The 17,946-nt window shown below is 40.1% G+C and overlaps 1 protein-coding gene across 6 annotated transcripts; it reads left to right on the top strand.

The window, feature by feature from the left end:
- The first annotated feature begins 1 nt into the window (after position 1).
- LOC111244604 (uncharacterized) lies at positions 2-17,040 on the top strand. 6 transcript variants are annotated; one of them, XM_022791859.2, is made up of 15 exons: positions 2-505; positions 700-1,272; positions 4,187-4,201; positions 5,604-5,652; positions 5,931-6,084; positions 6,640-6,761; positions 12,078-12,336; positions 12,809-12,928; positions 13,271-13,415; positions 13,612-13,724; positions 13,973-14,047; positions 14,337-14,438; positions 14,623-14,718; positions 15,313-15,441; positions 16,713-17,040. In XM_022791859.2, exons 2-15 carry the CDS (start codon positions 1,188-1,190, stop codon positions 16,839-16,841), a joined length of 1,593 nt encoding a protein of 530 aa, XP_022647594.1. In that variant the 5' UTR covers positions 2-505; positions 700-1,187; the 3' UTR covers positions 16,842-17,040. The 6 variants fall into 6 exon arrangements, with proteins under 6 accessions (XP_022647594.1, XP_022647593.1, XP_022647596.1 ...); XM_022791858.2 differs by having other exon boundaries at positions 2-1,272; XM_022791861.2 differs by lacking the exon at positions 13,973-14,047 and having other exon boundaries at positions 2-1,272.
- The last annotated feature ends 906 nt before the right edge of the window (positions 17,041-17,946 follow it).

The raw sequence follows: 17,946 nt of genomic DNA, 5'->3' as shown, positions 1-17,946 counted from the left end.
GCCGATCACTAGAATGCACCCGTGTTATGGGCTACTGGTATTTGCCAGTCACCCACAATATCCGACTGTCGCTATAGGTCGTTCTCATTGCCCAATGGCCCACCTATACCAAACTTAACATGGTGTTTGGTCTTCACGTTAAAGCCCATACATATAGGGTCCTCGTGAGAGCGTAAAATGTGCAGCATACAGTCTGTCTGAAGTAACACCGGCTTCAGTGCTAGACGCAAATAAGACGAAAAATGTAAAGGACCTGCATACGACAGCATTCAAATGTGGTCTCCCGCCAGTTTTAGCTTAGCTCGTTCTACGAGCTGTTCGCAATCTCATACCCGCTTAGTCTTGTTTGCCGACACTTATATTGGAGTATAGCTTAGAGACGTTTCTTCGCTGTGAGTACCGGCAAAGCTCGAAGACCAGAGCGTACCATGTTGCCAAAGGCGCGAAGGGTGGTAACTGGCTCGCGCGCAGCTTGAGTGTTGTTCTATTTTCGGAGGACAGAGAGGTTTGTGGCCTGAAGTCATCAATTGAAGTGAAGAGAACGAACTGTAACGTGGCATTATTTGTTTGAGGCATACCGGGGTATCGCTACTGCTAGTGTTGCTAATTAATTGTGTTTTCCAGTGTATCATTGCTCTAAGAACAGCGGTCCTGTTGTTTACGTGCCAGTTGAACACCGTTGTTATTTTCTTTTCGTAGTTTCTCTTTTATTTAGGATCAATCGGGATAAAGTCAGTTGTTGTCGCCTGGTACGGTTATTTGACAGCTCGTCGGCTGTCCTGCGACTGGTCACGGTGAAGGGGAAACATTTGGAAGTGGAGCGCCGTCAAGAACGAAGAGAAACAACACGCACAGATAGAAAAAGAATAAGAACCTGGTTAATACACAGTGGAAAAAAGAATACTTTGGTGGTGTAGTTTTGTGGACGTGCTAAGAATGACAACTGGGGTGGTTTACGTAAATTCTCGGAAAGTAATTTATAACCTATCTTAACTATATAGCTACCGACGGCACGAGTAAGCAGCTTTTGGTTGTGGGAACGACGTTGTGTGTTTAAAGAGGGTAGAGAGGATTGTAGATCTGTTATTTTTCAAAGAAAGGAAAGGGAATTCGAATTTGTTCGCTGTGAGAAAACAGACAGCAGAAAAAGCGCAATCTAAGCCCAAGTCGAAAAGACGGACACCAAAATGGGGGAAAGCGCGCATGAAGTGCGTTTGTATGTGTACGACCTGTCCCGAGGAATGGCTCGAGCGTTGAGCCCCATGTTTCTGGGTGAGTCTCGTTCATTTCTAATGATCGAACCCAACACATATAACCCACGATGCTAAATGGACCTAAAGTGTGTATGTATAGATCATCGATTTATTCGTTTTACTTATAATTTAATAAAGTACGTGTAGTAAATTTCATACTTTCTGAAACTCGCCCGTTTCTCTGTGTACAGACTTTTCCTGCTGCCCCAAAAGCGATCTCTGTTAACTATAGCTAGTTAATCGGCGTGTATGGTTCTGACTTATTAGAAGCCACCAATAAATATATATCTCACCATTAACTAAGTGCTGTGCATATTTCAGATATGAGGTTAACATGTTGAGATCATAAACCTTTTAAACATCATATAGTTACAATGTTAATTTTCACACTTATACAAACTATTGCCACCATTAGAAATAAAAACGATGGTGCTAATGAAATACACTTCACGTTAAAATAGACCTTTACTGAGGCTGGTAAAGACTTGTGGTATCCGATCTATTCTTCTGTAAACTCAGAAAAGGACTCCGATTATAATGAAATATGGCGCACGTTGATAAGGCCCTACAACTTGACGTTTAACGTTGTTATGCTGTAACAACGGAGTAACTTCCTACTGTCGCAGTTCACTTCAGTTTAAACATTACAGATTATTATTTTTTCAGTCAGTTATGCGCGAGGATCGCACTCTCTAAATCCTCATAGGTACTTCATCTTTCGTGCCAGTAACCGAGCGATTATTGGTGCGATCTTAATCATTTCCTTCTGCTCCCGCTCAATGACGAATCAGGCGCTGTTTCTGCTGTTCGCAGAGCAAAAAACAGAGACAATTTGCAAAAGACGATCGGGTCATACCGTATGGCGAATAAACATTAAGACAACTGCAATATTCAGCGACTAGATAGACAGGCAACTGTGGTATAGGATGGCTGTTCGGTACCGATGTGTTCATATTTCATAGTGTGCCCAGGGTGGAAGATTTGGCAAAGTGCAAAAAGATAGCTCTTTTGCAAAGAATTGTACAGAATGAAAATAAATATGTGAAGTTTTACCTCCGATACTCAAACTGTCAAAGAAACCGATGGCTTTTTTCAACCGAACCCTATGCCTACGCTCGGGTTCGAATTAAATACGTGATGGAAATGGGGAGGCTAATTTCTCGTACGAAAATACCAGAATATATATGCTTATCATGGTTGACTGTTGACGTATTTCATAAACGACGAATACTAACATATGCTAGTTTATTAAGATTTTAGAAAAACGTCACACATTAAAGTAGTTAAACTGTTTTAAAAAGCAAAAGTATCTCTAAGTATATATATATACATACTGAGTGGCAAAGTGAGGGGGGGGGGGCGGGACCTAAAAAACGTTCCCTTCTACAACAGATACTTTGCTAATTGAAGCAGGACGACATGCCAAGCAACGCTTAGCGTTAGAGCGGCATACTTAAAACTCATAATTGTTTACTTTGCTACGTGCTGTACTATCCCTATACTTGTAGATACCAAAAATACGCTGCTTGCGTCTTTTTTGCTTAGTGAACGTGCTTACGTCCGACAGTTGACTCCCGGGTTCAAACGTTCAAGCCAGGTACTAGAGAAGATTGTTTTATTCAGCCGGCTGGGCAAAAGGTAACCTTAGCAGCGATCATCATCAATTTTTCTTTTATGGGACCTGCCAACCCTTTTAGGTGATTACCGTTATGTATCGAAAACGGGTTATAGCACGTTTTTCCTCTGTGCGCCTACTAAGAAAACTTCTTTTTGATCTCGTCAGTGCCGTCGAATATGAAGTATTTGAGTCAACATTAGCGACCTGAACACTCTGGGCTTTAACTCTCTGACTGAGCCCGATTTCTGAACTAGGGTAGACAGACCCAAAAAGAGAGTAGCGCGAATAGACCATATACTGGAAGACGATCAGAGCGCTTTTCTTTCCCTGAGCGGTGAAATCTTGAACGATGAGCAAGCATTCAGTATCTCTTGTCTGTCGATACTGTTCGCGTTTTTCTATATGTAACAGACATGTGTATCATAGAGGCCCAGCTTGGGTTGTCTGCTATCCACATCGTGCCCAATTTCGTGCCATAGCTTGTTACCAAGTGATAAAAGTACTCCTACGGGCTGCCCGAGATGCCGGCCAATCGGCGCCGCCTAACAAACCAGAAACTATTCTTGAGACTTCGTGTGTCGTTCACGCCATCGCCGCAGCGGTTTTGTGCCTCCGTTTGTAGGCCCTCAATGGGGTGGAGGCGGTACAGGTTTCAGTGACAGTGGTGCGAAACACGGAAACGTGCCGTTAAGAGCCAGCGAAATTAAAATAGTTTCACTTTCCTTTTAAAGAGAGCGAAACTGCCCACATCTACGGTAATAACTGGAGAGGGAAAAGACACGCAAGGAGAAGAGGGCTGAAAGTAATAGCGAGAGGCACTCGGAAGGAAAATGTTTGGCCAGGATGAAAAAATAACAAAGTATTTATCATAGCTACAATGTATTATAATTGTAATAGGGGTGTCGAACGACGTGCGTATCGTATTCAGATGCTACTTTGCGTATGATCATATCCATAGTTGTACGTCAAAATGGACCTAAATATGAACGCTTTCCAACTGCAGCTTCATGCGTGTGTTGCTGCATGGCCTAGAACAAATACAGCCTTCCGTTGTCTGTTATACGGGTTGGGGTAAACGTCGCTTGACTGCTTGAAACCCGCTATCTTGCGTCTGCTCTAATAGCAGAAAAGGTAAATGTGCTAAAAATGACAGCAAAAAAAAGTGCAATGGAGATTCTTCAATATATCAAACGACATTTTTTAAACTGATTTTTACGCCGTCCTGTAGATCTATGTCTATCAGGAAGTTGATGCTTGAGCGTTGTTCTTTATTTTTTTCGGCTGAAAATCTAATTAGCTGTACAATTACTTTCAGAATATTTCCCTGATGGTAAGCAGTGACAGAGTGCAAGTCAACGACAGGTCGAAGTATTGGTTAGGAATGACGGTATATTGAGTGAATTGTAACCTTAAGAAGTAATACATTTGCAGTGACGCTATCGGCTTTTATCAGTAAACCGCGTGATCGCAAACTACCAACGGCCGCGCTTCAAATTTACCCAGTAAACTTTAATCCTATTATTAGATATTCTTTATATATATATATATATATATATATATAAAGACGTTCATAGAAAATGTGTCCGTCCGTAAAGGCGTACACCCTTATGCTTACTTGCAATTTCTGCAAGCGAACTGTTGCTAACCTGTGTGTGAAACAATTGTGTATAAGTTTTCCTATTGAAGGCTATATAGTTATAGATAAGATACTTTGGCGTTTTTAGCTTACCTATTTTGTACTGTTGAGAAAGGACTCCGTGAAGCTATCCGCTCAAATATGCTAATCGTCTATTGAATATAAACCACGACTCATTACTCTGGGCTGTGCACCATTGTAGACAGTTGTCTAGCATAGGTGCCATTTGTCGTTGAACTCTAATAATAAAAGAGATTTTAGGGCCTAAACGATTTCGGCATGGTGAATTTCTATAGTACGGTGACCTAACGTTTTCACTAGGCCACTACGGCCGATAGTTAAATATCAAATAAATTAGTAACGATGGCCGAGCTCACTATAGAGAAAAACCGACGCTATTCAAGCCCACAGTAACCACGTATTTACCAGTACTTGGGCTGCCGAATTCTCGAACATTCTAAACCGTTAACTACAGTTCATTAAGTACCCATGAGACGTGAGTAGCAAAATTTTACTGCTCGTACATTCGTTGTTAAACATATATAATTGTTGACTTCGGCATAACAACGATCATGCGATCCTTTAAAAATTGTGAATTAGTGCGTGATGGTTCGCTGACCTCGTAGGATCTATGAGGCGCAAGTTATAGGCATCGATGGCATGAGCTAAAAACAATGATGGCGAGACTCACAAACTTGTTAGGTCAGCTACGCTATGCTACGCTGTTGAAAGTAATTAAAAATCTAGTAATCGAATATCTTGCGAAAAACTTGCGAGTTGTCATCTAAAGAAATACATGAAGAAAAGGATGGTCATTTTAAATCCTACGGTAGTTATTTCTGATTTTTTTACGTTCAGGCTCAGGTTGTCAATTATCCCATGGGTTACATAGTAAAAGTTTATTATTGATTACTGGCTGTCGGCATGGTTGGGCTTTGGTGAAGTCCCAATTGAAGCTTCAAGCGAAAACTGTCGAAGGATAAATTATTTACTGATGAATTGTTTACTATGCGTTGTAGTATGTGATGAGCCTTGATCGACCTTGTTAACGACCAGTGATGACCAGTGACTCCGTTGTGCCTTGATTCTCTTTTAGGAAAGGAAATTCCTGCGATATGGCACACCTCGATCGTCGCTTTCGGCCGGTTAGTACTGTGTTCGTACTCGACACGATGGAGAGATGCTAGTTAAAATAACAAACTATATGTGGTTTTGGCAAACAACTGTACGCAATAGATACCCAGTAATCTTTTTGAATAACGAGACTATCTTCTATAAACAGCATGGAGTTAGACGAGACTCTAAATGTTGTGAATTTAGCGCATCCCTCTCTTCGTCGCTTTTCTATGTCCAGCGCATTTTACCCCGAACATTCGCCGTACTTCATACTTATTCATGTCGTGTTGTGCCGTTTTGCATACAGGGAATATTTTTTCGGGGGCATGGGCATCGAATCATGCGGTCCAGGAGAGACAGTTATGGGGGAGCCGATGCAGATCGTGCAACTGGGGCAAACTGAAATACCGTATGCCCTATTCCTCGAGTACATCTTCGAGCTGGGTGAAAGCTCTTTTAAGGTGAGCAATTTCTGTCCGAACCATCGAATGTAGGCAAAAAAGACGCAACGCTAAGTCTATACAGGCAATTTGCCAAAGAACAATGAAGATTTCTAAATTTGAAAGGTCTTCCGGTATAATGGCTTAAGCGATTTTTTCAATGTCATTCATAGCTTCTAATAGAGCCTTTTTGGGCTGACACTTTTTGTCATTGTTTAAAATAAGTAACAGTATAAAAATATATCCATCTTTTAATACGTGGAGAACTAAAATGAAATGAGGACCGTAAATGGAATCAAGTCCCCTCATCAGTGTATTGTACTGTTTATACGGTTACCCCCAGTGAATTCTCCCAGAAGTCGAAACCAGATTTTTCAAGTAAACCACGCGTGCGACGTAATCAGCATAATTTAATCTTCGCAGTTGAATAGGGGTCGGGCGAAATACGACTGGAACTAAAAAGTATACGACTTTTTTATCCGGGTGCTTTCGTTAAACCTGTCAGGCGATTGGCTCATACTGTTTTGCTCTATCTAAAGGTGTCTGTTTGCTTCCTTTTACCTTGATCATTTACAGGAGAGTGCATACGACCTATTCAGGCACAACTGCAACACGTTTACACAGGAGGTAGCGCAATTCTTGACAGGAAGAAGTATCCCCCAAGAAATACTTGACTTACCAGAAGAAATCCTCGATACGTAAGCATGGCTATTATGAGCACGTATCCTCATTTCATATAGCTAATAGCTAGATATTTCGTTGTTCATTATTTATCATGGTCCTATTATATAATGCTATCGGCAGAATCATGTCACCACTTGTTTATTCTGTAATAATTATCAGATGTTTAACGTACTTCGTTGAATTCAGAACTTGAAGGTTATAACAAACCGCTGGTTTGTTACGACCTTCAAGTTCTGAACAGCGGTTTGTTAACGGTTTTCGTTAGTGCTCGTAGTTGGTTTTCTACATCACGGTTATATTTTTACCCTACGTATTCAGTTCGAGTATGCATTATTATTAACGTAAGCGACCGTCTGCAGAAGCTGAAAACATCTGTATCAAGCTTCTGATACAACTGCAAGGCAAAAGACAAGCACAGGTTTCATAGATTATTAATTATTTCTGTTTTAAAATATTTTATTTGCTATAGCTGTTATACCTACAACCTAGGCTTCCCTCAAGTTTCTACTTCGTGTGCGGAACTAAATTCCAATGAGTTTTATAGTGACGTGAATTTCTTTAGGAAACGTTCATCGAAAGGCAGTACCGGAAATCCCAGCTTGTGTGCGCACTTTAAGCCCGATAATGGTGTTTAGAGAAACATTAGAGGAACGCGTGACTGCTGTTTATTGCTTAGCAAAACTGGTCGCACCATTGCCCACTGGGGTCAAATCGGTTGTTGCGCCTAGCCGATTTAGAATCCGATAAAGATGGAAATTTCCGTCTCAGCCGCCTGTAATGTATTGTTCCTTAACCTGAGACCCCTCGAGAAACCGTTTTTTTGAAATGCGAACAACATAAATCTGTGTATGCATAAAAAGGCTTAGAAAGAAGTTAGTCAATATGGTTACAAATAAAAAAAAAATGTAGACTTAAACTCAAGTATAGTTGCGCGTATTTCTAATAGCTGACCTTATTAAGGCGCTATAAACGTATCTTGTAAGAATTTCCTGAACACATGTTAGTAAAGCAAATAGCTAGCGTAGCCTTCTCAAGAAGACTAATTATGGTGAAGAAGCAAACAGTAACAAAAATGTATATGGGCAGAACCTTTGTTGATCAGCTTGAAAAGAACTGATAAATGTCCCAAGTCGTACATTCGGTACTGCTGGCGTTAAACATCGACTTAGACAGCTGACAATACTCAACACGAGATGCACTGTAGCTGATTTTGAAGGTTGAGCTATTTTAGAAGGTGTGGGCCAGCTAAGCTGATCGGGCGGACACGTTACTGGGGCGTTACCTCGGTAATAGTCTGCTATGAACTTCGAGTTAGAATTGTATAGTACTATAAATAGTTGTGTTTCATAGAAGAGGCGTCATAGAGCCGAAGAGTTAAGCAGAAAGGGGGCTTTTATTACTGAACGTCATAACCATGCCATTCTCGGGGCAATTAGTAAGTGAATTATATATGCAAAAACTATAGAAACAGCTCATATTCAAATTCACGTACAACTCGATTCAATCAAGAAATTATGGATTTGTCAACTAGCGAATCCAAGCATTTGCTTAAAAAATAAGTTCTCAGACAATCTGATCGGCTTGCGAATGCTTCAGATGTAGTCCGCTTCTTGGAAAGGCTACACACAAGGCCCCGACTAGCGTATTGCACCCGTGTGCGTAAACACGTGATAATTTAAAACTCATGAAGTATCTTTTGGCAGATAGTAGGTGCTTTAAGCTTAGACTAACGTTTAGTGGGTCATCGTGCCTCCAGAGGCCGGTTCGCTCATCCTATTGACATCGTGCAACAGACGCGAGTGAGGCGGTATGAGCTACCGGCCAACGTTGATGAAGTCTGACAGAATCGGCTTTAGAATGACAGTTTAATCTCGTTGGCTGACTCATTTATAGAAGAAAAAATAAAATAATGGAAGAAGGAAAAACAAGGAGAATAGTGTTGTTTTTAGCCAATAAAAACTAAATAGGAAAAAAAAAAATAGGAGACTTGAACCAACTTACGAGGTGATTGGAGTCTGTAACTAGAAGCAGTGATCGTAGGTACTATGCCTACCAATCACCGAATGAAGCCTCGTTGATTTCCAGCCAAGAACAGCTTTAATTTCGAATAATAGTCTCCAATCACGGAGCCTGACAAATTGTTTTCTGAGTGAATTGTATTGGGACACAGTTTATCATCAATTCGGTTCGAAACATTCAGAATGTGTGATAAAGCTTACACTGCAGAGACCCGAGCAAGGTTTCGGTATTACGAGAGTTTCTATATAGCAGTATACGCAAGACTGCTTCTATGCGCTGTATTTCTTTTATTGTAGAGGTTTTTACGGAACATGAAAGTTGTTTTATACAGTCGATTTAATAAAGCCTATATCTTCACAGTGCACTTCATTGTGTTGCGACATGAATCATATATTTATGGTATAACAACAAACAAATATTGCTAAGACGCAGTTACTGAATCCCATATATGCTTGAAATTTAATTACGGAAATTTCTAAGATGATTTAGGCTTGTGCAGATCTTGTGTGCACAGCGATCTTCCGATCGCCTCCGAATGTAATGATGTGATTAGAACCTTGTTCTACTTTGCGTATGACACTAATTTTTTTAACTAATGCCCGCAAACGCACAAGGTTACATTAAATCAGCCTTGTCGTTTTTTAGAATGAAAATGGGCTCATGCTGGAAAATTAAAACCATCTTTGAAAAATTTCTCTCTATGTTATCTGCACACACTATTTTACGTACCGATGAAAAACCAAATATGGCAAATTTCGTAACAAGTCATATTTGAGGCATGAATATGGCCGACGGCAAACCATATCAACTTAAAATGAAATTGAAAAAACATATTGGCCATAGCGTCAAATCTTCGTATGAGCTCATGTCACAAAATTAAACTGATCAGCAAAAAAAAAGCACTGATAGCGAATTAGTGCATGTCAGATTCCGTAGGTCTGGTCGTTGGTTAACCGAAACATCCTGTTCGAAATCATCGTCCTATTGGTGAAAAATATGCACCCAGTCTCCCCGTCTTTGTACCTTAGAGAATCTCATGGTATGCCAAAACCGGTACTGAAACAAATCCCATAAAAATATGCGTGACAAGCCAGGGTTATCACGTCAGTTTCGAGCGTAATTTTACTTCTCTGGTAAACTCGGCTGAGCAGTGTACATCTCTCCGACTACGGTCTTTCTTTTGGCAGAAGCTTGTGTGTGGGAAGCGATAACAATGCAGATGCAAAGATATCCTCCTATATACTCCTGAGTCTTATTAGGGCTTAGGGAATTCAACTTAAGAGTTCAGAGGAATAAGCACACATAAGATGATGATCATACCTTAGATCAATCTGAGGAGGCACCTCAACGATTAGGCGACTTCCAGTTAAACCTCTTGTTAGCGCTTTGACGTACCTAATTCAGAAAATTTTTCTAACACTTAATTAAGATTGATTTCTGGCGCGGATCACCTTGACCTATCTTTCATAGATTAATAATTTCGAAATGTATTTAAATATAGAACGCTTAAATTTTTTTGTTTCCTATTGGCTCGTTGACAGGCTCCAGAGCCTTAGCTATTTCTTTGTTTTTTTAGCTAATAGGGCTTGTATAGGCATGAGGGGATAGGTTTGCCCACAGCCACTCGCCTACAGAGCCACCTATTGCGACAATCCACTATACTATCATATTATTAGAAGTCTGGACTAGCGGGCTTGTCCGACCCAAAACGTCGAGTGCAGGGGGTTCGGCTGTTTTTTTTTTCGGAGCTTTTCCATCTGTTCCAGTCTGAGAAGAGCTTAAGCTGTGCAGAAAATGTAGCCCATATAAAACAAACTTAATTTTTTCATATAGAATGTACAAGTTCAGTTGCATAGCTTTCAGCATTAGAGGAGAGCAACATTAATTTTTCTTCAATTAGCATTTCAGACTTGACGACGCTGGTTGGCATGCCTTTACCTCTACCGCAAATGATAGGTTAGACTTAGTTAGAGTCACTGCTAAAGGAACTCGGGAAGCTCTTCCGATGACTCGTTCCTCAGGCAGTTACCAGTAAAGATGAGAGTTTGCTTAACTGGTCTAGCGAGTTAACCGTTCAGGGCGCACTCTCCATGGCAGCTTTTTGTTGCCATTAGTGTGCGTTCGTTCCGCCGTTGTTGTCACTACTTTTAGACAACGGAGACAGTCGGGTCTATCGCGGTAACCGCAGCCTCTGCTGCAGAGGCTTAGTGCCATTGGTTTTGGCTTGTCAGCCTTCGCCTTTCTCTGCTTATCGCTGTTTTCGTCTTCTGGTATCGTGGGCCATTGACCACGGGCATATAACCTTCAGCTTTGATGCTATCTGTTGGGACTGCTGTTGTTGGGCTAGAGAATTTAAGACCTTTGAGTGTTTCGGTTGGGTCGATAGTCGGAGGGCCAGCCAGCCGGCCAGCCAGCCAGCCAGCCAGCCAGCCACCCTCAAAGCAAGATTGGAAACCAAGAAACAACTACTTCTCCGGCCACAGTTAACCGCTACAGATACGCTAGCAACAAGAGACGATTGTTCTTCATTGGTAGTTGCTGTCTATCGTTCGATGTGTTCACGATTTTCCAGTACAAATAACAGCCGTTCGAAGTTCGTTTGCGAAAACGCTCGTGCAACAAACGTTCGAGTTTACGTATTGTCAAGTCGACTGCTGTGGTAGGTTTGCGTTCAGTCTCGAGATATATTGTTTTAATTTGATGGCTATGCGTCACTGATGCCACGAAAACGAACCGAATCTATTGCACCCGAGTATATTCCAACGCTTAATGTTAAAATGAATATTTGCATAAGTGGAGAAGTTACAAAACGGTGTTCGATGTCATCATATAGATGATATCAATCGCATGCGTTCGGCGAAACAGCGGAAAAAAAAATATCAGTCGGTTTGAATCTGCCGGTGACATGGCCGATCTGTCTAGGATTCATACCTACATTCTTCATTCATTGATATGAGAAGTGCAAAGCTGTTTGGGCGACTGTAGATGGGCCTCTAGGGGAAGCCTGGTCCCTTTCATTGTCGATTAGAGGATGATCATCGTAAGACTAAATGAGATTAATCCATAATCTTTAATTTAGTTATTTATAACCGAATACATGGAACATGATTTAAGTTAGAATAATAGGTTGCTGCTGATTATGGAAGTAATGAAGTTTTGTAACCTTCATATAAGCCGTTATGGTCAGCTTATATGTGCCTATAGAGCGTACGGGCTTTGAACATATTTGTAGATAGACATAGAGGTTTTTCTACGGCAGGTCATTTTGTTTGCATTTAGCTCTTGATAATAAACCTTATAACGTTCCTTAGACCGTTCGGTGCCCAAATCGGGCGGCTCCTTGGCTCGCAGACATCTCTACGAAGTGAAAACGCTCGGGGGATATCGTTCGGAGAAAACGCCAGGATCAATTTAGAAAACCGTGTCATCCAGGAATTTCAAGCGGCACCTGGGTTAGACGACACTCGGACGTCGCTACCACAGCAAACAGAGAGTCCGCTAATTCGAAACGGAAGCACAGGCGTACAGGGAGCAAACCAACAGTCTTCGGACAGTAATTGTGTATCGCAGGTTAGCACAAAAAAGGAAAACTTTTCATTATTGCACTAGGAATTCAAAAAATAACGATGAGATGAGATACTGGTCACCAGCTGACTTAATTTTAGGATTCAATCATCTCTTTGTGCGTATGATATCTCGAGAATAGGCACACAAAGGGCTCAAATCATATACATATATGATTTGAGCCCTTAGTGTTAAAAGAATATTTCTGAATGATATTAACAATAATAACAGTGTTTTTTGTGGCTATTATAGTCTGCTCGTGGTTAGTCGAATAACTGCCAGACATAAGATAACAATGTAGACTTTACATTTAAGAAAATCAGGGTTATATAATAGTTATATTAAGATCGTTCGTTTAATAATTTTTATCGTGCAGGCACGTACGCGTGCTTTTGTCTACCGTATGCTAGACATGTTCGAACTCGAAAACAGCCACAAATTTAATGACTATAACCTTTGATGAACTATAAATTGACAGATGGGAGACATCGTCGAGAATCCGAGTCGCGCCAGCGAATCGCCAGAGCGGCGACCTTCGCTCACGCCTCGCAAGACAAGAAAGTTCGACGATCCGGCAATATGTTTTGAACCTATTGACGTACGTGACGAAAGATGACGATATACTTCGTGTGTCATTCGAATCAGAGTAAAGAAATAGGGACGATTTTATGGACTCATTTGTATAGTTAATAATGTGTTTGTCAGCAAACATCTCATAGCCCGTGAATGCCAACAAGGTACTCAGTACAGAATTCCTCCAAGAGACATTCCTTTGAATAAAATATTTGGAGAATAAATAAAAAAGCGTAATAATAAAAAAAACTTGAAAGAATAATTTTAGCTAAAATCACAGTTATGGTACTCCTTGAATCTACTTAAAACACATCTATTCAACGTTGAGATTTTTAACTGCTAGAGTTCTGCGGCGTATGCATTTTAGGGGACGTCCGCCCTACAAGTTGTTGAGGAACGACTGCTGGGAAAGTTGTCTGAAGAAGATGCGGTATGCTTTCGGGAGTTCGCTGAGTATATCAACACAGACTGCGGCAGCTGGTCTCTAGGAGAACTCCATCTCTACCTTCTTGGTATGTGCCCTCACTTGTAAAGTTATGAGCATTTTAACTTTGATTTTCACTAAGTCGGTAAGTTCTCAGAAGTTCGGTAAGTAAACAATCGCACACGAAATTCTCCCCACTAATTTCTTTATAACCAAAGTAGTTCAGATTAATTATGGTAAACAAAGATGAAACGAAAAGTCTGGATTTTTCTTATTATCGACAGGCTTCCTGCTTGGCGACTCTCAAGAACCAAAAATTCGGTTGGCCACAATTCAGTTTTTGGCGGCGTGCGCACTGAAGGACGATTTCATACTTTTTTTGCATCAGGACAGGAAGGTATTAAAGACTTACTTGATATAGTTCACAGGTGTTGCCCATATGTTCGTAAGTGTGACGAAATTTTCTCACTTATGAGCGGGTTTTCAAAATCTGTAAACTAATCATTGTATAAGTGTCATTACTGATAGGTAACAAATGATATTTCAAGATCCTCAACCTTCCCAACCAATCCGTCAACCTTCTGATTTCCGTATGTTATGTGTGTGTGTGTGTATCTGTGCATTCTGTCATCTGACATTTCACAGAGCCATGTAATCCTGAATTATGTCTATAAAATTGAGCGTTTGCCAGCAGATGAACAAGATGCTGTTATGATCTTAGTAAGTATTTCCATTGCGTCACGTTGGAACTGACTACTATATTCATTTGAACGCTGATCTCGTTTTTAATTACTGTCTCTATGTAGGCTTCCATCCTTCCATTGTTTTAATAGGGTTTATTTCCATTATTTCATGTGTAGCGGCCCGGATCTTCATACATGAATACAATACGCCAATTGTGGCATGCGCTACCAGACCATTAGAGTTAAATAAAAGTCCTTAATATTGAGCAGGCTTGCCTTTGGCCGTTATTGCCGCATCATTTAATTACATATTTATTTATTTACAGATGTGTAACTTTTGTAAGAACAACTCGTCCTTCGATTGGCTCATGTACATCTCCGAGTGGCCGTCTGATGATGGGACTCCGGGTGCCTGCAACAACTGCAAGGTAAAAATATACGTGTCTTAAGTTTGTCCATACACCAGGTCAGATTGCAAGTACTCTATATATATATATATATATATATATATATATATATATATATATATATATATACCCATTCCAGCTTTGTGCAACGCATTTTTCCAGCGAAGCCCGATTATTATATATCGTTCAGCATTACCCTTTACAGGTAACGACGCGGGCTGTTGTACATGCATTGTTATGCAACCGGAAAGAAACTCAAGAGAAAGCGGCCGCGCTCATGTATAATCTCGCTCTTAAAGAGGTAAGCGGGGGCGTGCCGTCGCCCATTACCTCGATACGTTGGCAAGGAGTTTATAGCCAGTAACTTTATATGGAATCGTCCGTCCGATACAGTCCGAGTTAAGCATTGCCTCGGACGGCTGATGATTCCTTTTAGCACAAAACAAAAAATGCTAGCAGCCTGACGAGAGAACACTGTGAAGAAAATCGGTTTTATGCTGAACAAATTTTTAATCCTTTCTAATATGCTTAAATGTTAATTTGGCGGTTTCACACCGGCCGTCTTAACGACAATTAGAAATCTCATAGAATATTTAAATGTAGAGGTGTCTTAGTTGTCCGAGCGGGTACGCGAACGGATCATGACAGGAAATAGGGAATGGTAAGTACGCAACCCTTGTTGGCTGCCGAGAGTTTTGTATTTATTCGCCTTTGTAAAGCAAAAGAAAGATTTAAGATCAAATTATGTGTTGGGGATGTGTGAAGGTTGAAATTAGCGAAAAAAAAGTGTTCACGGTGTTCAGCTACTTTTTGCAACTATTATGTCCCTGTGAGCAGGCGTTGTCCTAGGCCATAATAGACAGGCGTCGTTATGAGCTTTCTTTCCTTTTTTCAGCTTTATGACGATCAAGCAACGGAGTTCGCGACAGCCCTCCTGCAGTATCTTCATTCCGAGCTTAGCGAAGAGGCCTCTTGGAGAGCACTGGTGGCGCTATTTCGCTTTTGTCAGATAAGTTATAATGATGTAAGTTTGATCCTCATTAAAATTATCATAAAATAGCTGTTGCCTAATGCTGTAATTCCGTGTCAGATGTGACTCTGATGCGCCGTAAAAAAAATTGCAGATATGTGGAAACAAGTAGGAAGTTTAACTGCAACCCATTATGCGGCCAAAATCAAATACAAAGGTACACAATTTAATCGGAACGAATTACGTTGTTAGTTTGATATTTGTTTATATATTTTTCGTCGAGATTACAAAAAAACTAAGAAATCAACTAAATAACAATATAAATTAGAGCAATAATAGGACAGTAAATGAATTGGGCATGTGCGCTGGATCAAAACTACAAATTTTATAGGTAAATGAATTGGTGTAAAACAGCGAATATTTACCTAGAATGTATATATGGAGCCTAGAGTCATAGTCAAATTGAAATCTAGATTTTTATCTGGTTAAATTGACTGCATAGACCACCAGAGCTTCTGTTCATAGATTGTAAAGCTGTTAATTTTTGGCAAAATAACTAAAATATAGAAAAATAGACAACTGTGTACACGTTTTACGCTAACTCTAATACAATTGGATTTTGAAATCTTCTAATTTCGCAACAACATTTCAAATCCCTTTGACTGTGGCGATAGCAAATCGATTTCATTAGTATTTCAAATAATAATAATAATAATAAAAGCCTTCTAGATAAAAGATGATATCTCTTTTATAGCCATTTAATAGTTCCTATATATGTTAATGTCAATATAGCGCTTGTAAATCTTCCACTGAACAGATATCCCAAATATAAAATACGTTTTCCTCATTCAAAAGAAAGCGGACTTACAGAAAAAGAGTTTTTACTAAAAAATAGATTGCTCAGTTACTTAAAGGAGTATAAGAAACGATTTCAAAGTATTTCTTACGAAGTCTGCCGGTGATACAAAAACTTTTTACGAAGAAACGTAAGTTTTCGAGCGAATATCCATCCATTAGTTCTACGTCCATTCGTAGCTGCGTGTTTTTAAAAACTCTTTTTAGAGCCTATTAAAAGGATGATTATGAAATTCCTACATGCTTACTCCTAATCAGTACTACACTATTACCCACAGAGCTCACCTCGGGCATCGGGCAGATAGGCTTACGAGGGGTAATATATGAATATCTTCTTCAGACCTAAGTTACGTGAAACATAACATATTTATTAAGAGAATCATAATTTGGCTAAATTGTGGTGCTTCACTGTTGAAAAATATACTGCAAGGCCAATGCCGGATGTTGTTGGTTGTTCTGCTGAGTTGCAGGTGCCTGCGTTATGTAACATGCTCGGTCCAGATCTGAACAAATTCTCCGGCATGTCGAAAAGAGTGGACTCGGCCCTCAAGGATCTTCAGGATAAGATCTCTAGCGCGGACGGTGAAATTGTGTCATAATTCGAATGAATTGTCCTGCAGTTAAGTAGAGTACTACTGTCCGTCTTTCTTGATTACGTAGTTGGTTACCAAGCCAAATCAGGGAAAGACATTTCCACATAATTTCTGGAAGCGCCCGTATTTTTATGAATTGTGTGCCAGCGTATTAAGAACAGTCTTGTCATCAATAAACTTAAGCACTAACAGCTGTTCATTTAGACGAACGCTTTGTCATTGTTTTAGTGGTTTCTTTAAGCAGCCTTCCGGCATCTGCAATATCGATTCACGGAACCCGCATTCGTTTGGCAATCGGCTATCTTGAATGATTTTGGTGATCTGTCTTATCAGTCTTTTGCTAACTGTCAAACGCGTGTTCCATCGAAGCGGAATAGACCGGTTTTTCAGTACTTTAATTAATGTCGATAGTTAAACCGAGGTCGATTGGAGAACGACACCCTGCCGTAAAAGTTCTTCTGGGATCATCTCAAAATTTATAGACAGCTGGATTTTCAGCAGATCTTCTGTTTGTGTTCGGTAGTGTGCTTATAATTAAAGTCAGCACCATCGTTGCCGCCGTAATTGAACATGTTCCAATGGTACCTGTAAAATAAATGCAGCATCTATGTTAACCTGCAGCACAAATCTGCTTACGCGAGGCGGATGAGCTACCCGAATTCGAAACTACCCGTGACTTGATAATTGTATGTTCCGATGTTTACTAAGTTGTCGTGAATGAAACGAAAAGCTACTCGAACTGTACGAACGGAGATTTTACTCACTCAGGTGGTCGAGTAACCGTTAAATAGTGGCAATGGCAAAATTCATTTTTAAAAAAAAGCTACAATTGTTCATATCTTATAAAAATTTGAATTTATAAAGTCAGAATTAATTGTCAAGAGGTAATACAATGTATCTATTCACCCACATAATTATAACGGGCAACATTTTATATGACATTTTTTTCTAAATAGAATCGACATCGAACGTAACACAGTTTCAACAATGCTGAACAATTATTATTATCATTAATGGAGAATGGCCTATTAATGTTGATTAGATCTGTTGAAGCCTTAAGGCGTAACGCCCTAAGAGGTAAACTTTCAACATTGTTTGTGCTCGCATTCAT

This window comes from Varroa destructor, unplaced genomic scaffold (genome assembly GCF_002443255.2).
Source record: "Varroa destructor unplaced genomic scaffold, Vdes_3.0 BEIS01000002.1, whole genome shotgun sequence".
In the NCBI taxonomy this organism is placed as follows: Eukaryota; Metazoa; Arthropoda; class Arachnida; order Mesostigmata; family Varroidae; genus Varroa; species Varroa destructor.
This window is presented reverse-complemented; position numbering and strand designations above follow the sequence as displayed.